The 25,225-nt window shown below is 41.4% G+C and overlaps 1 protein-coding gene across 1 annotated transcript in view; it reads right to left on the reverse strand.

The window, feature by feature from the left end:
* Positions 1-25,225, reverse strand: part of TNRC6B (trinucleotide repeat containing adaptor 6B) — a 237,542-nt gene that overhangs the window by 159,483 nt on the left and 52,834 nt on the right. The window contains exons 2-3 of the mRNA XM_046646572.1: positions 18,126-18,199; positions 10,997-11,087 (exon numbers count right to left, since the gene is read on the reverse strand). Coding sequence (XP_046502528.1) covers positions 10,997-11,041 — 45 coding nt within the window. The 5' untranslated portion in view covers positions 11,042-11,087; positions 18,126-18,199. The remainder of the gene's footprint in view (positions 1-10,996; positions 11,088-18,125; positions 18,200-25,225) is intronic.

The following is a 25,225-nucleotide window of genomic DNA, read 5'->3' on the forward strand; positions in this document are numbered from 1 at the left end:
TCCCCCTCTTTTTTAAAGAAATAAAATACTGGTAAGGTTTAGAGTTGAGGCCACCTGTGTCGCCCACTCCAAACCCAACCCATTCCTCCTCCCCAGATGTAACCTGACTCTGAAGTTCCTGCGTCTGACCTCTCAGAGAGACTTCTAACAATTCACTGGTTCTTCCTCCTCTGAGTGCCCCTTAGCTCAGCTGTGGTCTGCCTTCCACAGGCACGGGAGTCACCTGGGGTGCTTGGAAAAGATATAGATCCCAGGGGCCCAACTCTGGAGATTCTGTTTCAGTAAATCCAGGGTGGGGCCTGGTCACCTTCATTTTATTTTTCTAATTTTTAAATTTTTTTTCAACTTCCTTCTAAAAAGCATGCAAGGTACAAATCAGAACCACAATGAGACAGCATTTCATATCCGCCAGAATGGCTAAAATAAAAAATACACCCAATAACAAGCTGACGAGTATGTGGACATATTAGAACCCTCACACATTTCTTGCAGGAATGTAAAATGGTGCAGCCATTTGGAAAACGGTTTGGCAGTTCCTCAAAAAGTAAAACATAGAGTTAACATATAGTCTAGGAATTCCACTCCTGGTTATTCACCCAAGAGAAATGAAAGCATATGTCCACACAAGAACTTAGACACGAGCATTCACAGCATTACTCATAACAGCCAAAAGGTGGAAACAACCCAAATGTCCATCAAGTGATGATGTCAATAAACAAAATGTGGAATATCCGTACAATGGGATAGTACACAGCCATAAAAAGGAATGATGTACTGATATATGCTACAACATAGATGAACCTTGAAAACACTAAGCTAAGTGAAAGAAATCTCACACACAAAGAACATGTATTGTATGATTCTATTTCTATGACATGTCCAGAATAGGCAGTTCTATTCCTATAGCTTAGTGGTTGCCTCAGGCCAGGAGGAAAAAGAATGGGGAGTGAGTGCTAACAGGTACAGGGTTTCTTTTTGGAGTAATGAAAACATTCCTAAATTAGATTGTGGTGATGGTTATACAACTCTGTCACGTGCCGCATAACAACGTTTCGGTCAGTGATGGACCGCATATATGATGGTGGTCCCATAAGATTAGCACCATGTAGCGTAGGCGTGCAGTAGGCTACCCCATCTACATTTGTATAAGCACACTCTATGATATTTGCACAACAATGACATCGTCTAACAACGCATTCCTCAGAACGTATCCCTGTCATTAAACGACACACGACAATATACTAAAAACCACTGAATTGTGTACTTTAAATGGATAAATTTTATCATGTATGAAACATACCTTAATAAAGCTCTTAAAAAAAGAAGAGAAAAGAAAAGTACCTAAGACACTTCTTATGCATACTAAGTATGACACAGCCTTAAGCAGTTCCTAGAGTTCTACACTCAGGCCTTTTCTCATTTCCCAGGTCCCATCTATTCCTACATGCTGAAAACTCCCAAATATATACCTTGTTGTCCTCTCTCTCACTTTCTCTTCTTCCAAAATGCCCACTAAGTATCTTCTCCTGGGGTGCCTGAAGACGCCTCAATATTTCAAAATCCAAACCCTCCATACATACCTACTCAAAAACAACAACAACAGTAACAACAGCTACAACCACCCTCGCTCTCTCTCCTGGATTGCATGCTATCACTGAACCCTCTGTTTCAAACTAAACATTTCACCTTTGTCTCCCAGTGCCCCATCCCATTCTTCCTGACCACATCTCCTGTGGGTCCTCTCCTCTTCAGACCGACTGTCGTTCCTTATTCCAAGCCTTCCTCAACCCTCACGAAGAGACTCCTAACTGGTCTCCCGCCTTCCACTTTAAACCCTGTCTGTAATCACTTCTGCAGAGTGCCACCACAGGGTCTTTCTAAGTCACATACCAGGCCAGGTTTCTCTCTTCAGCAGCTCCCTGTGGCCTGCATGGGATTCTGTCTCTAACCTCGTCTCCCACAGTCTCACACACACCTCCCAGTGCTCCAACATCTCTTCTCAAGAGAAGTGTATGACTGAACATACACAAAGCACTCTCTCCCCTCATACGCATTCTTCTACACCCAGGTGACTTTCCTAAGAAGTTTCTCTGATATAAGTAAACAGAGCTGATTACTCTGCCTTATAACTTCTTCAGATGGAGGACTGAACTTAGCATGGCCTTTGGAGTCAGACAGACCTGGAATCCAATCCAAGCTATATTATTTGCCAGCTATGTAAACAAGTGGGAAAAATACCTATCTTGCATGGTTTCTTTCACAGTCTGCCCTTAAAATATCAAAATCCATGAAATCTTGCTATAATTTGCTAAATCAGATTCAGTCTAAGGTAGAGATATCCTAAATTTAAAGAAGCAAAATACTTCATCTAAATCATCTTGTTTAACTCTCTTTAACATACAGCCAATCAACAGATCACTTTATTCTTTGTAGACAAAGACTAAGTTTACTCATTACCTTTGATAACAATAAAGAGAATATTATAGCTGAAATGTTGGCTTCCTGATTCAGTAAAATTTTTTGTGTGTGTGCATGTGAGGAAGATTGGCCCAGAGCTAACATCTCTGGCCAATCTTCCTCTTTTTGCTTGAGGAAGATTGTTGCTGAGCTAACATCAGTGCCAATCTTCCTCTATTTTATGTGGGATGCTGCCACAGCGTGGCTTGATGAGTGGTGTTAGGTCCACACCCAGGATCCAAACCTGTGAACCCTGGGCCACTGAAGCTGAGCACGCAGACTTAACCACTACATCACTGGGCTGGCCCCTTCAGTAAGTCTTTTTTATTTGTAGTAATTAACAGAGACACAAGGGCACTTAAATCTATAGGTATAATTTTTAAACCCTAGAGCTCATTTACTTTTATTATTATAAAGTGCTTAAATATACAAAAAAAGAACATAGAATAAGATCACAAACACCCAACTGCTCAGTTTTATGATAATTTTTACTACACTTGCTTAGATATTGCTTAAAAAAATAAACATTCCAAGACTATAACTACAGAATCTCTACAACTAGTAAGCCAGTACCAACTCATTTAAAATATTAACCTAAATGATATTAAATTCAAAGTGAGAAGTAGCTGTGGAGTGGAAATTAAGGATTCTAATCCATCCTTGCTGGAAATATAATGGAAGATTACATCAGCATTGATTGGAGGCTGCCCCAGGAACGCTGGTTTTTGCCTCCCAATTCATATGTCTTTCTGGGATCTACTTCCTCATCTATGGTCCCTATCATCCTATTCTGAGAACTCAAGACCCAGTGGAAATCAGCCCAGGGGTGGGGTTGGGCCAATGAGACTTGCTTTCTTTAGAGAATGTGAGTGTTCAAGAGGCAGATATTCTATGTAGTCTATCCTCTACCTCAACACCAGTTATCACAAGAGAACAAATCAAAAAGCAAAATGCACATCTCCTCCCATGCTTTAGAAATCTGTTGCCTATTCTTGAAACTTGTTAGCCTAAGATAATCTGGTCTCCACCATGACCTCCTCCTCAACCTGGGCCTCAACACTCTCATCACCGTGTGGTGGATTAAAGACGACTCTAAATGTTCTGCCAGTCCTCCCATTGAGAGGTGGAATCTGTTTCTCCTCCCCTTGAATCTGGGGTGGCCTGTGACTTGCTTTAATTCAACAGAATGCAGAGGAAGTAAAGCTGTGTGACTTCTGAGGCTGAGCCTTAAGGCGTCTTCAGCTTCTGTATGCTTGGCATCCTCCCTCTTGGAGCCCAGTGGCCATGCTGTGAGAAACCCGAGCCATGTCGAGAGGTCACATGGAGGGGATCCTTGATGCTTGAGTCAACAGCCTCAAGCTGAGCTCCCAACTGACAGTCAGCACCGATTGCCAGCCATGTGAGTGAGCCATTTTGGACCTTTCTGGCTAGTTGGGTCTCCAGATGACTGTAGCCCTTGCTGATACCACTTTGGAACAGGAAAACTGCCCTACTGAGCCCAGGCAACAGCAGAATTGTGAGAGATAATAAAAGTTGTAGTAGCATCTTGTTTTTTAATATACACAACCTTTACTTTTTAGAATAGGTTTAGATTAACAGAAAGATTATGAAGATAGTGTCCCCAGTGGGGAACCCAGTTCCCTCCATCATTAACATCTTACCTTAGTACATTTGTCACAATTAACGAACCAATGCTGACACATTATTATTAGCTAAAATCCATACTTTATTCAGATTTCCTTAGTTTTTACCTAATGTCCTTATTCTATTCCAGGACCCTAGCCAGGATATCCCATTCTATTTAGTCATCACATCTCCTTAGGCTCCTTATGGCTGTGACAATTTCTCAGACATTTCTCATTTTCCTTGACAATTTTGAGGAGGACTGGTCAGGTATTTTGTATGATGCCCCTCTATTGAGATTTTCGTGATGTTTTTCTCATGATTAGAGAGGAGCAATGGGTTTTTGGGAAGAAGACAACCAAGGCGAAGTGCCATTTCATCCCATCACATCAAGGGTACCTGTGGTAAATGTGACCCATCACTATTGATGCTGACTTCGGTCACCTGGCTGAGACAGTGCTCGTCAGGTTTCTCTACCATGCGAAGCCACAGTTAAGGAGTAGGGAGTTATGCTTCATCCACATCCTTGAGGGTGGAGTATCCATATAAATTATTTGGAATTCTTCTGCCCAAGAGACTGTGACGGTGGTTTTAAACCACTAAGTTTTGGTGTGGTTTAATGTATAGTAAGATATCTAAAACACACAAACCTTTTCACCATCTCCTGTTATACTTCACCAGTAAAATATGCTACATATGGTTCATTCTTCTTATAACGCCCTTCCCATCCCACCCACCTACTCACCAACCAACCAATGAAAATAAACAAAAAAACCCTGTTTTTCCACAAAACCCAGCTCAAGTGTTACCCTCTCTATTGTGGAGCTTCCTTCCAGGAAGAATTCATTGCTCTGACCTAGCTCCCAAGGCACACACTTAATACCACTATCACAGCCCTTATGATGCAGCTGCCTCCCTCCCCTAGACTAAAAGTTCCCAAGGTGCAGAGACCACGCTTTATGTAAATTTGCATGCCATACCTAGGACATCAGCACATAGTAGGTGGCCCGTGTTTGCTGAATTAAATAATCAACTGAATGACTATAAAAGTGTATCTTTTTTTATAATATCTCAATTAAAAAGATTTTTAAGGGGCCAGGCTGATGGCGCAGCTGTTAAGTGCGCACATTCCGCTTCGGCGGCTCGGGGTTCTCTGGTTCAGATCTCGGGTATGGACATGGCACCGCTTGGCAAGCCATGCTGTGGTAGGCATCCCACATATAAAGCAGAGGAGGATGGGCACAGATGTTAGCTCAGGGCCAGTCTTCCTCAGCAAAAAGAGGAGGATTGACTGCAGATGTTAGCTCAGGGCTAATCTTCCTCAACAACAACAAAAAAAGATTTTTAAAGAGAAGGGACAATGTAAATAAATAGCTATGGTCCAAGATATGTCAGTAAATCCACACTAGAACTGAAAGCTCCCTTGTACTGTACAGTTCCACTATGCGACAGCTAGACCAGGCACGGAGAAACTGATCACTGCATCCAATGAGTCAAAGCCACATATGACAGATAAATAGTATCTGTTTTCAGATCCATGTGACATACTAAATACTAAATAAATCAGGTCACATGAGTCTCTCTCCGAGGAAATCAGGTCAATGAAGTACATGCCCCCACCTGTGGATTTCTTGATACGTCATCAAACACTTTTTACAGAACACAATTTTCATATTTAACTTTTGAAAGTGGAACAATAAGACGGATTCATGGGTAACTGTGTTAGTTCTATCCAATTTTCTCTCTCACATACACAGTAGGGAAATTAAATAAGCCCTGAAGTCGTCCTTGGGAAAAACACAAGGCATAGTCACTGTGCCTCTGAAGGATATATTCAGGGGCTTCTCAAGTTTTACATTAATAATAACTGTCAACTTGTCTTCCTTCAGTATTTACAACAGAAGCTTTCAGTAAAATAGCAGAACTCTCTTGGAGAAAGTGATTAGGTCATACAAAATTGCATTCTAGTGACCAGGGGAAAAAAGCTAGTTCTAAACTAATGTGAAATTTAACATTCTTTTTTCTTGCTTCTACTTAAAATTCTTAGAGCTCCAAGAATCAAAACAAAGAAAATCACAGTTCACTGAGGCAACTGTGTATGTCAGTACCCAGCACAGTTCCTGGCACAGAGTAGATGTTCAATAAATATTTGCTGAATTAATGAGATGAAGAGAAAGAGGGAGAGAGGAAGGAAGGTAAAAAAAAAATAAGCAAGAAAAAAATGGAACGAACACTTGTACTTAATTAAAGAATTATCTATGGCCAATCTACAGCAATCTTTTTTTTCTTCTTTTCTTTCTCTCCTTCTCCCAAAGTCTCCCAGTACATAGCTGTGTATTCCAGTTGTAGGTCCTTCTAGTTCTGCTATGTGGGACGCTGCCTCAGCATGGCTTGAGGAGCAGTACTAGGTTGGCATCCAGGATCTGAACTGGCGAAACCCCAGGCCGCAGAAGCGGAGCGTGGGAGCATAACCACTTGGCCCCCGGGCTGGTCCCCACAGCAATCTTTCAGAAGCCATCTTCTGCTTTTTATCTTTCTAGCAGAGAAATGCAGACTTCCTAACTTCACTTCCCAACTCTTGAAGAATATCTCATCCCCAGTCCATCTAAACTTAAACATTTCTCTCTAAGAAGAACCTGTGGAAGATGTTGCAGAGTTTCAGAGAACGTTTCTTCAAGAGGACCATCAAAATTCACATTCTCCAAGAACAATTCCTTTGCCAATCCTGTCCAACCATAAGCATCCCTGATTTCCACTTGCATAACACTTTTATGGATATTTCTAAAACTGCCTTGATCCTTATATTCATTTAATAACTATTCTAAACACCTTCTCTACAACTGCAATTCCAAATTTTTCCCTTTAACAGGAAAACTAAATCCTTAAGGTCCTCAGTCGTGCACTCTAAATTCTCCAAATAACTATGACCTCCATTTCAGAGGCAATGCGAAGAAGCTGAAGCCCACTTTCTTTCCTCTTCCCAATACCACTCCACCACTGGACAGGAGTCAGAAGAGCGGCTTCAGCCCCAGCACAGGCACTGCTGCAGCACGAGGGGACCAGTCTCACTGATGCCAGTTCCCTCAGGCTCTCAAATCTGAGGAACCGTTCCCATAAATGCGCTCTGCCTTCCTCCACTCACTTCTTCCCTCTTTTCTCAAACATGCATGGCCTCCTGCACTTGAACTAATGCCTCCGTCTCGCTGCTGTTCTCTCCTCCATTTACTTTCAACATTCCCAAAATTGAGTGGTAGACTATAGCCACAACTCTTACTTTTTTACCATTTAATTTCTTTTTTACCCATAAAATTTGGTTTCTGACTCTCCTACTCTAATGAAATGGCACTCGAGCACCATTAATAAGTTATTTTTTAAAACTTTCTTACTGTGGAAAATTTCAAGCATATACAAATGAACCCCTATGTACCCATCACCAAGCTTCAACAGTTGTCAACATTCTGTCATTCTTGTTTCACCTATAGTTCCACCCATTCTCCATCTCTATTCGATTATTACTTAGGTTTTTCAGGTAAAATATACCCGAAAAATTGTAATTTTTATTGTAACTGTAAATTATAGCAGTATAATTTTGACAAATAGATGCCCATGTGACTCACACGCCTATCAGACACAGAAATCTCCATCCCCCTAGAAAGTTTTCTTGTGTCCCTTCTCCTCAATTAGTTTTTAAAAAAACAAATCCAGATGCCTTTCTCAATTACCAACCTCCTTGGCTTCTTGGCAGCATCTGACAATACTGACTGTATCTTTTTCTTGAAATTCACCTCTTGGTTTCTATAACGCAAAAAAGTATTCCAAATCTTCCTCAAGTCACATCAGTTTCACCTCTTAAACACACCTCTAGTCTGTCTGTCCTTCACTTCTAGTGCCACTACACTAATCCAGTCCACCGTCTTTTCTCTCACCTGAATGACTACACCTGCCTTCTCACCTTCCTCCACCTGTCGTCTCCCTCCTTCACCTCTTGCCTCTCTCCAATCCACTCTCCATATAGCAGCCAGAGTGACCTTTTAAAAACACAAATCATATCATGTTACTCCCCAACTCAACAGCCTTCAAGGGCTTCCCAGTGTACAGAGAATAAATTCACATTTCTCACCATGGCCTTTGAGTCTTGCAAGGTCTCTGCCTCCCTCTCTAACCTCCTATTACCATTTGGCCACATGGGACTACTGACAGTTCTTGGCAGAGGCCAAAGGCTTTTGAAGCTGTTTCCTCTGTCTAAAACACTGTTCTTGTAGCTCTTAACATCGCTGGCTCCTCATTCCTTAGCTCTCAGCTGAAACGTCACCTTCTAAGACAGGTCTTCCTTGACTAACCTAAGCTTGTTCTCCCAGTCACCCTATATTACATTACTTTATTTTATTCATAGTATTGGCCATCATCCATAATTATTATCTTTATTTATATTTTTTTCTCCCACTAAAATGTAACCACCTTGAGAGTAAAAACCACATCTTTTTGGTTCATTGTTGTATCCTGATAACGTGTGCTCAAGAATTATTTATTGAAAAAAAATGGATTTAGCTCAAAATCACGGTTTTGTAGAAAATTCCCCATTTTTCCTCCAAACCAGCTGCCTTTCCTGATTTCTTTCTGTTAATAGGCAACCACAAATTGTGTTACCATAGTGCTATGATAAATTCCTGTACTGACGTCAAATCATTCCAAATAAATAAGATTAAAACAAAAAGAAGCATAAGAAAGAAAAAAACATAAACTAACACTGACGAAGTTAAAGTTATAATCTAATTTCTACTTACTGCAAGTATAAAAAGAATGTTCTTTTATTCTTTAGTTTAATTGATTCTAAACTGATAAACTACTCAGCAATTGAAAAATCAAGAAATCCGGTCTTTTCTTTCTTCCCAGAATGAAGGTAGAAACTGAGCTTATGGCACCATAAAACATACTATATTGGTGTAATTACACGCTTGCCAAGTAATCTTCCAATTGCAACTTAGCTTTCCAGGGAGGGAATGTACTAGCCAGAGGATCCAAGAATCCACTCTTCCTTAACATTATATTTCATTATAAATTAGTCACTTAGGATCTTGGAGACCTCAGAAATCCTGGGGTCTGTGTGTCTTGGGCGGCCTAGGTGTGTGTGTCCCTGTGTGTGTTCGGGGAGAGTCCCGGAGTGTGTGCATGTCTCACAGGTTCTGACTAACCCTAAGCGAGATTCAGGTTCTAGATGATCTAGACTGATGAAAGTCTGGAGGCTTCTTCTTTGGCTACAGAAATAAGGAAGTGATCTGGTGAGTTGCCGGGGGTAAAGCCCCCAGTGGACAGGATGACATCTGTCCCTCCACCCAGCTCATGGACTGCAGAGAGGAGGGATTCTGAAAGAAGCTTCAGGAGCCGTTTTCACGAGGGACCCCAGACTCAGGGCATGAGCAGTGCTTCTCTGAAGCTCAGCGCACAAAGTGCAAGAGAACTGAGAAGCTGTGGGGGGGTTTCTCTAAAACTCGTGAAGCATTGCATGAGGCCAGTAGGCAGCAAGGACAGGTCTGAGGGGGAGCCACTGGCATTGTTTTTCCTTTTTTTAAAAAAATAATTTATTGGGGCTGGCCCAGTGGTGAAGTGGTTAAGTTCGTGCCCTATACTTTGATAGCCTGGGGTTCATAGGTTTGGATCCCAGGCGCGGACCTATGCACCACTCATCAAACCATGCTGTGGTGGTGACCCATATACAAAACAGAGGAACACTGGCAACAGATGTCAGGTCAGGGACAATCCTCCTCACACACACAAAATAATAATAATAATTCAGTGATGTGAAATTCACATACATAAAAGTAACCATTTTAAGGTGAACAATTCAGTGGCATTTAGTATATTTACAATGTTGTACAACCACCACCTCCATCAAGTTCCAAAACATTTTCATCAACCTAAACAGAAACCCCACACCCATTAGGTACTCATTTCTCACTCCCCCTTGCCCTAAAACAAACCCTGACAACCACCAGTCTCTGTTCCTCCTCTTTGGATTTATCTATTCTGTATATTTCATGTAAATGGAATCATACAATGTGTGACCTTTTATGCCTGGCTTCTTCCACTTAGCATGATGTTTTGGAGGGTCCCTGTGACATTTTGACACCTCTCCACTTTTGCTGTGGTGAAGGAATAAGCCTTCCCCAGAGAGTATAAGCAGCAGCGGCAGCAGCAAAGGATCCCCCTCAGGTGGATTCAGGGCAGCAGATAATGCCACAGGTGCTCAGGACTGTCCAGGACACCATGTGAGATGCCCTCAGAGCTTCCAGGAAGGATCAGAGACAATTTTGAAAGGAGAAGGAGGGATGTGAGGGTGATACTGAAGGTTCCATGTGACCAGCAGAGAAAGAGTTGCGGAGATTCACAGCACAGAGCCAGATATAGAGAGAGACAGATAAACCATAGATAACTTTTTATATATAGGGTTTGACAATAATAATATTCCTTCAAGCTTTAGCTTGAAAAACCAAACCAAATAAATTACCATTTAAAAATTTATAACAGAAAAATGTCTAAAAAATGATCAGTGATGCTTCTGTGCAGCACGAACCAGGACAGGTTTTACTTTTTATCTTATGTACTTCTGATTTGTTTTAATTTTTAAAATAAGTATATGTAACTTGCATAATAAAATTTTAAAAGATAAAGTGCCAGTATTCTAAAAATGAATCATAAAGTTCTCTATGAGTTCAGTAAAATTTGTTTTAAATTTGTCATGTAGCGTAACAAAAATGGATATTGAGAAGCAAATAATCTTCTCAATCTTAGGTTAGCTTCTAATTTAAACCAACCTAGTTTCTAAATTCACCTAAAACAAAACACCCACGCGACTCATCCATTGCCTCTGTTGTTTAATTTCTACTCAAGTCGTTTGCACCCTTAGTAATTCACTGACCTTGGAACTGCTTTCTTCCGATACTTCTCCCTCATTGGTCTGCATGGGAACAGACTTTGTGCAAAACTCTGCAGAAACACACAAATACTGCCTAAAAGAGGTAAGAAGAAGAAAAAATATATAAGGAATTCAGTATGAAAATTTGTTTTTTCAAAGATTTAGATTGAAATTCTGTCATTGAGACCATGGATACTGTGAAACAATGAACTTTAACTTAATTGTGTGTGTGTGCATGTGTGTGCGTGTATGCACACACACATACATGCATCTTAGGTAAGAAAGAAGGAAGGAGGGAGGGAGGGAATTTTCCCCACCTTATGGGAGAGGATAGTTAGGAAAGGTTTAAGACATTGGGGTATTAAATAGTTCTAGATTCCTTTCTCCTTTTTATTTGACTTTAGGCAGAGGTAAAAAATCTTCAGTAATTTCTATTGGAATTGACTGGGTTTCTTGAGTTTATAATTTATGTTCAACATTTTCGGTATTTTATAACTGAAATTCAGATGTAGTCTAATGGGTGATCTCATTATTTTTATTTTAAGAAAATTTGCTTACTAAACTAAATGTCAGTTTATTTTTATATGAGAATAGGCTATTCATAGGGCAAGACAATAAAAAGTAGTAATTTTTCCATTAAGGATAAAATGACTCAAACAAAAGTTTGTTAACATTTTATGATTTAAAATGTGCCAAAAAGAAACTACTAAACGTTTATGCAACATTTAATTTATTAAATACATAATTATTGAGGAATAATTACTCAAACTGACACAAAACAAATCTCCATTATAGTACAGGTATGAATATTTTAAAACCTTTCAAATATTTTAAAAGGCTTATAGCTACAAAATATAAAAGTTAAAAGATGCTTGACAGTGTATCATTTTTGTAGGCAGAGGAATCTCATCATGAATGCAGCATCTCCTGGGCCTGGTGATCTGGTTCTGATGCAGGCTTCTCAATAACCAACCACAAGACGTGAGGCCAAGAAGGCACTTCCAGCAACCTGTTTCGTCATCTATTGGGTGGGAAGAGGGTATCGAGACACCTACTGTGCTCACCTAAGGTTTTCTGGTAACCAATGTGTATTTACATGATGTGCAAGGTAGAATTGGTACGGTGGAAGCTCTCTTAATCAATCACTCACTCCATATGACTGACATTGCCCATTCCGTCCACAAAACGTACAATTGATGCTCACAGCAAGTGAAACTTTCTGGAGGCATTCTCTAGTTGGTTTTGCCCCTCATCTATTTATGACAGTTGTGCAAAAACAGAATTGCTCTTTCTATGAAAATTAAACTGATGACACTGGAAAAACTCAAAAACATATCTAGAAAGATTTGGTAGGCAAATTGATTGCATGTGAGCTCAGCCCATTCTTGTTCTCTTTCTTCCTTTTGGAAGTCAGCTGTCCCCAGGGAGCATGCATTCTCCTCTGCTCCTGTACTCATTAATGCAGGCCCCTCACAATTATTTGTGACTAGGCTTGTTGTTGTCAGTGCCTTCGAGTTAATGCCAACTTCTAGCTGCTCTGTGTACAGCAGAGCGGAGCTCTGTCAGGTCATTTTGCATCACCCTCTCATCCTCTGGCACTGTATCAGACAATGCTCCACTGCTATTCACAGGCTTTTCATGGCCATTTTTCTTGGAAGTAGGTGGCCAGGTCCTTCTTCCTAGTCTGTCACCTCTGCTGAAAACTGTCCACCATGGGTGACCCTGCTGGTATTTGCAACATTGGTGGCATAGCTTTTAGCATCACAGCACCATGTAGCTGCCACAGTATGGCAACAGACAGATGGGTCGTGTGGTTCCCTCACTGGGAAACATACCTGGGCCATGGCAGTGACAGCGCCGAATCTTAACCACTAGACACTCGGGCTGGCTTGTGACTAGGTAAGTCTGTTGAATTCTGAGGTTCAGTGTTAAGAAGTTCACTTGCCTGTAAATGTAAGCCACATTCTCCAATATAGCTTTATTAGTAATAAAGATGATCCTTTGGTCTCCCAAATGCCCTGCTCTTTTATCTTATTCTCAATTGGTATATAACTCAGGCAAGGGAAAAATAATGCTATTTATTGGGTCTCTCAAAGACCCTAACATATCACGAATAAGACTAGATTCTTGATAAACAGACATGAAGTAAAATATGGGGAATAAAATACATGTGAAATTTCTGAGGCTTCTGTTGGGGCCAAGCCTTTGGGCCTTGGTCTTTAGTGAGGGGGCAAAGTATTTTGACCTTGCAGAGGTTTACATTAGGCCACATGAGTTTTTACAGTTGTACACTAGCTTTTAACTATTGAGGCCAATTAGAGGTTTATAAACCAAAGGGCACACTGTATTTTGACCTTAGTGGTGACTGTAGTTACGGCAGCTTTGTCTTCGAGAGAGTGGCTGTTTCTATAGAGACAAGGCTGCATGCACCGGGCACATAAGCCTTAGCAAAGGCTTGGGGGTTCTGCTGCCCTCAGCAAAGAAACAAGCCACAGTCAGTGGCGGTGGTGGTGCTACTGAAAGCTCATCTAAATGTCAGCTGTGCAAGTGGCTTCAGCATACATTGGCCCCTGTGGCCTAGTAAGCAAATGCCAGCTGTGCTGGCCTCAGCAAAGGGAATAGGGCATTAGCAGGCTTGGGTGGCTTCAAAGTACAGAAGGCTGCTGCTGCCTGACCTTGAATTATGCAGGCACAGCTTTTCCTAAGCAGGCATGGCTGAGGCAAAGATTAGAATTTAGGGAAAGAGACTTTCTTCATACAGATTTTTAGATATTAGCAAGTGGAACAATTATTTGCTGCATGTAAGCTGCAAGGCAGCTGAATTTCAAACAGCACATGCACTATAAAACCAGTGAAGTTCTATGCTTAAATTATTTGTGCTAGGCTTACACAGGCAATTCAAAGGGGAAATGGAAATTAAGAGGTTTCTCACTATACTTCATAGGAGGAAGGAAAGAAGGTAGGAGGGAAGGAAGGAAGGTAGGTAGGAAGGGAGCCAGGACACTTAGAGAGGAAGGGTGGGAATCTGGTAACTGGGGCTGTCACTACTATGAACCCATATATTTTGCAAAAAGGAGGTGATATTTCAAATATTAATCTTAAAAGAGAAGACCGTGTGCATTGGTTGAGTTTTTCCCAAATATGGTAAAGGCAGAGTTCCAAATTTAAGCTCCTACTGGCAGATTTTTCCAATTTGGGTGGAAGTGTCCAAGTCATGGACTCTGGACGTTGGCATGGACTAACTGGATACATTGGTGAAGCTGAAACCAAGAGGACCTCGTCCACCCTCCCTTCCTCAGATACCAGTGCGTGTCTGCTACAGTCTTTGGTGAGATTAAGTACCGCATTCTGGGAACATAATTTTATCAGAAGTGCTGCGCTTGGACTGTAGGTAGGCTTACTTTCCAAATTTGGTAGCTGTGGGAACAGTGCTGAAATGATTTTGTTTAGCCTTGGAGTTCACATAATTTATATACTGTTCTGATCCATTTTAGAATCTTCTGGGGACAAAATCAATTCTGCCCACCAATCGTCCCTAGAGAATACCTGTGTGAACAGTGGTTGGTAGTGGGGGATTGTCCTCATGAAAGTGGGAGTAGGACTGTCCTGAGACCACTTCTCCCTTAAGGAGATAGGCACACCCCAGCTGACCCAGATTTACTGCTTAAGACCAATGGACCAAGAGACAAAAGCTGGAGAGTGTTAGGGAAGAAAACTTCTTGCCCACTCTTGATGCTTCCTTCCATGTGGGGCAATATGAATTTGTTTACTGTTCCTGGCCTTATCACATCCCTGACTCATGCCATCAGGGGTAACGTGACTTGTCTGATCACTGAGTCTGGAAGAGGAAACTGAGCTTGCAGTACAGCCCCTTTCTCCCCTTTCCCTTGGGGGTACCTATTCTGCTCTTCTCCTTCCTTCTTCTGGGAGGCAGGAGTATCCCAGACTAGTGCTGCTGAGTGGATAAACCTGTTAAGTTCCAGAGTTCAGTATTAGGAAGCTGACTTGCCCTTAGAGATGGGCCAGTTCTCCTGCGTCAATGTAATTGGTAATAAAAGTGAAATTTTGATCTCCACTTGCCTTACTTCTTCATCTTGTATCTCCACTGGTTCAGAAGTTGGGCAGGGAAGAGAATATTATTTATTGGGTCCCATTTATATCTGAAACTTATTCTCTTCAGAATTGAGTTCAGTTTTCTGTATCAGTCTGACCTTTCCAATTATCCCATTACCATAATATTAATAACACAATTTTACTTCATAAGCTTTCCAATTCCATTTCCAGTTTCTCCCAATGCACACACTATACTTCACTTCACTCAGGCAAATACTCTTTCTATTCTCTCCACATAACTTGCTAATTTCTATCTATTCAGTCCATATCCCATTTGAAATCCCTCCCATTCATCACCAATCCACGTCTCTATCCTTCTAATATCCAGTCAATTTTTATTTCTAAAAATCTTTCCTGATTAACACCATATAATCTGCCTACTTACTACATGTCATATCGATACCGATTTTTCTATTTGCCCTTTCTTTAATTTGCTCTCATTTTTCATTATTCTGGAACTATTCTCAATATCTTTTAATGTGTTTCTTGAAAGAGCCTTGATGACATTCTCGTTTGAAGGCTTATGGTTGTGTCTAAGGATCTAAGTCAGTTTTACTGTCCTTTCGTCAAAATGGAAGGAGAATAAAGTGAGCAATGTAAAAGTATATGGTTAAGCTAGGGGTTTCACTTGGGAAGTGACAAAGGGTCCAGCATATCAGTGCCAAGAGAGTGATGAAAAGGTCAAGGCAAAGCCCACTTATGTGCAAAGTAACTGGAGGGCTGAACAAGAGCTGGTAAAGCTGTTAGGATGATGTGACAACATACGCATTTGATTTCTGCTTCAGCACATCATTGTGCCTCAGAGCTGTCACCAGTCTGCCATACGTGGTAAGTGACTGAGTCTTGACCCCGCACAGTGCTTCAGCACACACAGAACAGGACTCCACAAACGTTAGTGATCAAAAATGAGTAATGTCATACCCGGGCTAGGTCTTCTCTAAGAATTGGCAAAGCCCTCCAGGGTCTAGCCCTCACCTGTCTCTCCAGCGTCACTGTCCAGGCCTCTTTGTGTGCCTTTGTTCCAACCATATTGAAATACTCAGCTTTGCAAACACGCCAGATTGTTTCAGGTTGCCATGTTTTTGTTCATATTACTCTCTCTGCCTTTCCCTCCCCTGGGACTGCCAGGGGACACCCTCCTCCTCATTCAAGACCCAGCTATTATAAAGTATTTCCTGATCCATCCCTCGGTAGAACTGATGATTCCTTCCTTGATGTCCCCAGTACATCTTGTTTGAATTCTATTAAAGGATCTGTAATACTTTATTGAATTATTGGTTTACATAGATGCCTTCCCTATTAGATTGTCAACCCAACCCTCTGATACCACAGACTGTATCTCATTAATCTCCGTATTCACAGTTTACTTAAAATTGTGACCTGGCATTTAATAGATATTCAATAAATTTCTATGTAAGAATGACTGAATTAATCAATTAAGGGCTTTTTATTTAAATTGCAATAGATATTAATTCAATAAATATTTACTGGGTTCCTACCACATGCCAGATGGTGCTGGGCTAGTGTGGTGTAGCAGAATGAGCTTTGGCTTTGACAGAGCAGAATCATTATTCTTTGTCATTGATTAACTCTGTAATCTGGGCAAGTTACTTAACTTTCTAATCTTCACTATTTTCATCCATAAAAGTGGTCAGAAGGAGGTGTTATAAGAATTAAATTAAATAATATATATACAGCCACGTGTTGCTTAACGATGGGGATATGTTCTGAGAAATGTGTGGTTAGGTGATTTCGTCCTTGTGTGAACAGCACACTGGAGTGCACTAATGCAAACCTAGACAGCACAGCCTACTACACACCTAGGCTATATACTACTAATCTTATGGGACCCCTGTCATATAGGTGGTCCATTGTTGACCAAAAGGTCGTTATGCAGAGCATGACTGTATGGCATTCAGCAAGGTGTCCAGGAGCAGCCAACAGGCACTAACAAAATAGTTTCTTTCCTTTCCAAGAAGTCTCAAAGGGCTTATAGACTAGTAAAGGAGAGAGACACAAATAAATAACTCTAACATAAAATAAGGAATGCTTTCTTACTGTAATAATAACAGGTGTTCCTAGAACACTGATGAAAAAGAAATTCTGCAGAGAGAGTCTGGGAGAAGGGAACAATAGGAAAGATACAAGAAGGAAGAGTAGATAGTTGCATTCTTCTCCCCTCTTCCAAATCTTAAGCAAAGAGAAAAGCATCAACCAAAGCACAAAGCCATGCAAAGGAACCGTATATCTGGGAAACGGAAAATGGTCTGGTAAGGCTTAGAGGTAGGAGTTCACTAAAAGAGAAGCCAGAAACACTGATTGGAATTAGGTCGTGAAGGGGTTTGTAGGATGACATCTGTAGCAACTGGGAGCCACGAGAGCTGTTTAAGCAAAGGAGTGACATGAGTCAATCTATCATTTAGAAAGCTAACCCTGGCAGTAATGCGGACTACAACCTAGAGCAGGGAGAGACTAGAGGCAGAAAGCCAGTAATATGTTCACATAAACCTGTGGAACTGCTGAATCCTAATAACAAATTCACGCTTTAAAAAAGGATGGGGCGTTGGGGCTGGCCCTGTGGCCGAGTGGTTAAGTTCGCGCGCTCCGCTGCAGGCGGCCCAGTGTTTCGTCGGTTCGAATCCTGGGCGCGGACATGGCACTGCTCGTCAGACCACGCTGAGGCAGCGTCCCACATGCTACAACTAGAGGAACCCACAACGAAGAATACACAACTATGTACCGGGGGGCTTTGGGGAGAAAAAGGAAAAAATAAAATCTTTAAAAAAAAAAAAAAAAGGATGGGGCGCCAAATGTCAGTATCAATCTAAATACTAGTGCTTTTTTAAAGGGACCTACTGAAGTAGAAATGCAAAGGGCTGATGTGATGGCCCCTTTAAACACCCTTCTGCAAGAACTCTGGAAAGGAGCAATAATGTCGAAATGTACTTTTCTTTCTTTTAAGATGAAGACTCTCTCATTTCATTGCCAAAACACGTGGATATAAATGTTAAAGACTTACCTTTGACAGTATCCTTGGGCAACACAAGCCCGTGAAGATGAGTCTAGACTACATTCAGTGCAAAAACCAAAACCCTGAAAAGAGAGAAAAATCACAATGAACCACACATTCATAGCAAGATGCCACAGGAAGTGGTGGAGCACAAATTCTGAATTCAGGCAGCCTGGTATAAATCTGGGCTCCTCCATGTACCAGCTATTGACTCTTGGGCCAGTGGCCTAACCCCTCAAGCCTCAGCTTCCTCATTCAACACTGGGAACAGTAACAGCATCCTCATCATAGGGTTCTTTGGAACTTTAAATGAAATACATGTAAAACACTTAGTAAAGGGCAGGGCACCAACCATATGCTCAATAAAGGCAAGTGGTTATTAAGAATGTGAACTGAAGTACTTTTTGAAGAAACACTAAAACATATATTAAACCTTTATCATATATTTCACCTTAACTGTTCTACTAGAAAAATACCAAATTGTCTTTTCAACTTCTCCATTTGACATGAGGATGTCTTATAATCACTTCAGACTCAATATGTCCCACACTGTACTCTTCATCCCCTGCCAGACCTCACTCTCCCGTCTCCACTGTCTTAATCAAGGGTACCATCCTCCATCCAGTTGTTGGGTCAGAACCTCAGATTCATCCTGGATTTCTCACCCTACCCCAGTCCCCTCACAGCCCATCAGCAGTCCGGTCATTTCTGCTTCCAGTTTGTATCTCAGATCTACCCATCATTCTTCATTTTCATTGCCATGATCATTTCCTGCCTGTGGAGGCCTCTTAGCTGATCTCCCTGGGCCTACTCTGGCTCCTCCCCATTCCATTCTCAAATAATGGCTGGAATAGCCTCTTCAAAATCAAATCGGATAGTAGTCAGTTGCTAATAAATGCAGTGAAATGTTTTATTTATTCAATGATGGAATGTCTCTCTCTTTACACATGTGAAACATATATTTATATTTTTGTTAATATACATGAAATTATAGCCATTTGTTACTAGACATTTAGAGATCCCAAGCTACTCCCTTCATTTCACAATGGGAGAAACAAATGCCAGAAGGATAGTCAGCTCAAAGGTTGAACCTTTACACACGTAAAGGTGGTCAAAACACTGTTGAACAAGCCCAGCAGAAACTGGTCTGTGATTAGTGTCTGCACTGCTGTCAGAAAGCTTGTCACAAGAGGAAGATGGGCATAGATGTTAGCTTAGGGCCAATCTTCCTCAGCAAAAAGAGGATGGGTAGAGGATGTTAGCTCAGGGCTAATCTTCCTCAAAAAAAAAAAAAAAAAGAAAAAAAGAGGGCCAGCCCCTTGGCCAAGTGGTTAAGTTCACACACTCCACTTCGGTAGCCCAGGGTTTTTCTGGTTCGGATTCTGGGCACGGACATGGCCCCACTCGTCAGGCCATGCTGAGGCGGTATCCTACATAGTACAACCAGAGGCACTCACAACTAGAATATGCAACTATGTAGTGGGAGGCTTTTGGGAGAAGAAGAAGAAAAGGAAGGAAAAAAAAGGATTGGCAACAGTTTTAAGCTCAGGTGCCAATCTTTAAAAAAAAAAAAAAAGAAAGGAAGCAAGAAAGAAAAAGAAAGCTCATCACTATTTGGAAGTTGGTCCCTTAGTTTCACAACCAACTCAACGTTTCTGTCCAAGAAAGTGCATTCCATTCCCCATGGCTACGGATTGTAAATTACAGCTTTAGTCCCATATTATGTACGTCACAGTGTTTGTGGTGGTGCTTTAGTGAAACTTGAAAGCATCTTGTTGCCCTCTTATCTGTCACCACCTCTATCTTAAGCTTATTTTTTTTAACAATGTTTGAATAAATAAATCTCAGATGGAATTGTGCATGATGAGTATTAGTAATATTTTCATTATTATACCTATCCTCCTACTATACACACTGTTATCCCAGCAATCTTCCTTTCTGAAAAGCAAATCTGACCTCTGAGTATATCACTGCCAAAATCCAGTCAATTACTACCCATTACCTTTAGGGCAAAACTCAAGATCTCTCTAGCCCATCATTACTTCACATTCTATTTACATGGATTGCAGGTGCTTTCCTTGCCCACAATACATGCATAAATGTCTGCTCAGGGTCCTCTGCCTAATTCCCTTCTTCACCTGCCCCAGGTATTAGCTCCTGAAAGTTTTCTGTACCCTCCTTGGCTACACTAAGGGTGTCTCCCCGAGATATACCATACAATATTGCCAATATCCGTGAGTCTGTTTTCTTCACTCCACAGGAGCTCCCTGACAAGGACTGTCTGTCTTATACATCTTTGAATTTGGTATCAGGTAAGGAGTTCAATAAAGATAAGCTGAATGGAAGTAATCCTGTGTGATCTCAATAACTCAGTACTTCAATGTGGATGTTTCTCATTAAAAGGCCCTGGTGGGGCCGGCCCCATGGCTGAGTGGTTAAGTTCACGCGCTCCACTTTGGCAGCCCAGGGTTTCACCGGTTCAGATCCTGGGCATGGACATGGCACCGTTCATCAGGCCATGCTGAAGTGGTGTCCCACATGCCACAACTAGAGGGACCCACAACTAAAAATATACAACTATGTAACGGGGGGATTTGGGGAGCAAAAGCAGGAAAAAAAAAAAAGGCCCTGGGGATGGTTGAAGAAGCTAGCTGCAACTTCCAAGACGGGTCTGGCCCTCACGGAGGATGTGAGCTGTGTGGTTAGGTGTGACCCTCAGTAGCTCACAGAAAGACTGGATTCTTTAATTTTTTGTCAATCACAGACTATCAAGATAACAATGCTAATTTTCAGTTCTCTATTTTGATTAGTTTCTGCCCAGGCTGAACATGCCTTCTTCTCTAGACTTAGCAGCAGTCTAAATTTTGTACCAGCTTTAGAAAGTAGCCCATTACTACTACATACCTTGTTAACAGATGAGCTGAGGACACAGTGGCCAGCTCAGTCCTTTGCCTGCTTGGCAGTTGGTCCCAAACACTCGCTGACGTTCAGCAAGAGAAAAGGAGTTAAAGCAGACGATGGGCAGGCAAAGGAAACTCGGCAGTTTTCCAAGTACTCTGGAAACCAGTTTTTACAGAACAGCCTCATTACTTTCTCTGCAGGGCTGTGAACCTCTGTGTCAGATGCACTTGTACTCAAGATAAGCATAAAATTTAATTCTAAAATCAACAACTGAAATTACCTAGTTGAAGTTATCTACAGCACTATTTTCCTTTTAAGGTATGAGTAAGGGCAAATTCCTTCAAAACATCATTTTGAAATGGTCAGAGCTACACTAATCCGACCATCTGATCACGTATAGCTGCTGCAGTAAACTATTTGAACCACTCCAGTTTTCTCTGTTCTCTTGCAGTGTAACCAGACCAGTCCTGAAATTCATACAGAGGGTGGGACTGTTCAGTGGATCTTGGAAGAAACCAACCCCAGGCCCTGCTAAACTGCAGGCAGACTTCAAGAGTTCCTCCACAGCCAAGTACCTAACTAAACTCACAGGATGTCATTAGAACTGAGTCTTTCCTAGAGAATATGGCGAGTTGAAAGAGATACCTATTCAGTAAACTATATTTATTAATATAGGTTTTAATTTTCAAGCCTGATTATTTAGCATGATTCTTTTCAATTTAATTTTAATTCTCATTTCAAAAAATTCAAGCAATATGGATCAGGCCCTTTACCACCGTCCTCTCTCTTCCCACCCCAGTCTTCCCAGGACTCACCATTGTTAACTGTTTGATACTCAGCACAATTCTTGGGATGCAGACTATAAAGAATATACTATAAGCTTTTAATTGAGTCACAAATAACCCTGAAAATCCTGATTGCCTATGTCATTGGCAATAGGCCTAACTTCAAGCAAGATGTCCGGAAGAGACGTCTTAAGCGAAGCGCCAGATGTGAGGGAGGAGCAAAACACCCACACCAAGGCTGGGAAAGTCCTCTCAGGAGGCCAGCACAGACAAGAAGACTTTGGGTAGACAGGAGGGTACCACAAGTCCTACTCTATAAGTGGGGCACCCAGCCCAGAAGGGCAAGGAGGAATTTATTTAATTAAGTAATGCAAATAATACTATCAAATGCCCAAGGAGCACAGGTGGAGGGAACTCTGCTACAGGCAGATGGGTTTACATAGCCACCAATACACAAAAGTTATTGTTGTTCCAAGATCTGGAAAGTCTATCTTTGTGGTTTCAGGTCACTTCTACTTCAGTTGAACGCTTTAGAAATTCTAGAAAAATATTCCAGTCTGCCCATTTCTAAAAACATCCCCTTTAACCCTAAATTCTCCTCAAGGTTTGTGTCCTCCCTCCCCTCTTTCCTTTCCTAGTCAAGCTTCTTAAAAAAGTTTTTCTTTGTGGTCTCAATGTCCTTATCTCTCATTCACCTATTAGTCATTGCAATTTATTTCTTCCCCTGTCAATCCTAGTTGTCAAATACGATGGATATTACTGTTTTGCTTTAACCTCTCTTTGGCATTTAAAATCAGAATGACCTGAAACTCCTGTCATTTGGGAGCTCCTTTCCTATCTTGATATCAAGGATACTACAGATCCAGCCATTGGACCAGGGCACCTTGTTTTACTTCCTGGTCTCTTGGCTGCGTCTGGGTCCTCCTGTCTCCCCAGGTTTGCAGCCAGCCCAAGGCCTTTGCCAATACTGTTGATTTTCAGATTCCCATCATGGGCAGGGTGGTGCTGGTTGAGGAGTTGCTGCTTCTGGACATGGGCGGTTGGGGAACAGGAGTTGTGGCGAGGGAACCAAACTCAACTGCTGGCTTCAAGGATTGAGCCTAGTTCTGAAGCCCAAACTGACATGGAACACGTTTAGTCCCTTTACCCCACAGAGGGGGCCAAATTCATTACTTTTACTACCTCTTAGACCATTTCTTTGCAGTCTCTTTTGCTGGATGGTCTCTCTGCTTGTTCTTTCATCACTGGTATGTTCCTCAGGAGTTTATCCTCCCTCTCTCCTTTTATTATACACACATGTCTTTATCCTCTCCCACAGATTTCACTACGACCTATATCTTGATGACTCCCAAACCTCTCCCTAGTGCTGACCTTTCTTACAATCTTCAGAGCCATCTAGACAACTGCCTAACATCAGTGGACTTCTCCACCTCATGTTCCACAGGTCCCTAAAACGCCTAGTAACTAAAACCAAAATAATCCTTCCCCAAACTGTGTTCTTCTCCTTCTGCCTCACTTGAGAAAACTATCATCCCACTCAAATAAAAAATCTGGGACCATCATCAGCATCTTCCTTGTACCAAACTCTGTCAATTCTAATCCTGAAATACTTCAGTATGTTCTTCCTTCCCTATTCCTACTCCCATTGCCTTAGTTCTAGCACAGTTTCTCACCAGATTTATTCCAATTGTTTCTTTAATTGGTTTTCTTACCCTCAAGACCCACCCCACCCCTACCGCCATTAGAATTACCTTTATAAAGTGCAAACCCACATTGCCTTTCAATGTGTCTCAACCATTTTCAAGATAAAATCCAATTCCCACTGTGTGGTATACAAGACCTGGTACCTGTTCACCTCTCAGCTTCATCTCACAAAACCACATTGCTTTCAGTTTCCCTTAAGCACCACAAGGTTTCATGTGCCTGTGACTTTGTATGTGCTGTTTCCACTTGGACTGACTTTCTACTTGCATGGCAAATTTCTTCTTAGCTTTTAGGATGCAGGCTTAGGGAAAACTTTTCTATAAAGTCTTTCTTGATTCCTCTCTTGCTTCAAGTGGTCTGGATGGGTCCGTCCTCTGAGTTAGCAATTGTACTTGGTATTCCTAGGCTTGTTTATGCTGTAAACATAACATAACTAGGTCATAAGCTTCCTGAAGGCAGGGTCTAAGTCTTATTTATCCCTCTATCATCATCATCTAAAACAGTGTAGTTAGTACAAAGGACATTCCAATAAACTCTTATGGAATAAACACATACATTTTGGGGAAAAGAAATAAAGTCAATTCAATACAGTATTCTTAGTTTACTGAAATAAGGATACTGCTTATCAGTTATAACGGTATATCCAGGGTCACAATACAGACTCCATTCATTCATTCATTCAGTGAATGAGCCCCCTGCCAAGCATGCTCTGTTCTAGAAACACCATGGTGAAGTAATGCTAGGCACTCACGGCAGTGTGCTACTTGCTTGGGACCCCCAGAAATCCAGGGAGAAGCTATGAAGGAAACTTTGGGACTAATAGCAGGACCCTGGCAATAAATATGTCAATTTATTCTTATATCTTGTAAGTCAGGGAGGGTTCCCTAAGAAAAACAAACTCGGTCTGAAACAGCAACGAAGAAAAAGACATGTGCCTCACCCGCAGCTACTCATCCAGTTTGGTCAACTAACTAATGCCCTCTAGCTTAGTCCAGAACAATTCATCAATTCTTTAACAGAAAGGGCTTCAGAAAGCGAGGCTACCTTCTGAAGACCTAAACACAACTGCAAGGTGGGGGCGGGGATGGTAGGGAATAATGACTGCCAGCGACAAGCACCAGAACCGCAGAGGCAGCTACTGAAACAGCAGATTCAACTCAACCAGCTTTACCGAATGAACGCTTACTAAGCACCCAGCACTACACTCGGCATTTTCAGAGCAAGGGCCTGTGGGCAGGTCTTACTGCCACTGTTGGTCACATAAGAATTAAACAGACTAACATGTTCAGCTTTCGTACTCAATTTATTGACGACCTATGATCAAAAGCTTTTATTCTTTTTCCACATTGTGTATTAATTTTATATTTTTTTAATCAAATAGCAATTTCTATTAAGGTTGTCTACAAAATTTTAAGTTCATATTGGTTCTCCAATAAGCCAGTGAGTTAGGGAAATTTTAATATTGATATTGAAGATAATAATAATATGAATAATCATTAACAACTGTTCATGCTGTGCTCAGCAATACATATCATGGACATCTCAAAAAAACCCTCATTTAAGATATGATCCCTGTCCTTGGAAGTCTTACACTATTGATAAGGAGAAGTAAACTAGCACACAAGCAGTTCCACAAAAACTAAGCACTAAGCTGTGTGGTGCAGAAGTTTAGAGAATGCAAAGAAAACAGCGGGCTAGACAATCTGTGCAGCCTTCAGA

This window comes from Equus quagga, chromosome 19, assembly GCF_021613505.1.
Source record: "Equus quagga isolate Etosha38 chromosome 19, UCLA_HA_Equagga_1.0, whole genome shotgun sequence".
Taxonomy (NCBI): Eukaryota; Metazoa; Chordata; class Mammalia; order Perissodactyla; family Equidae; genus Equus; species Equus quagga.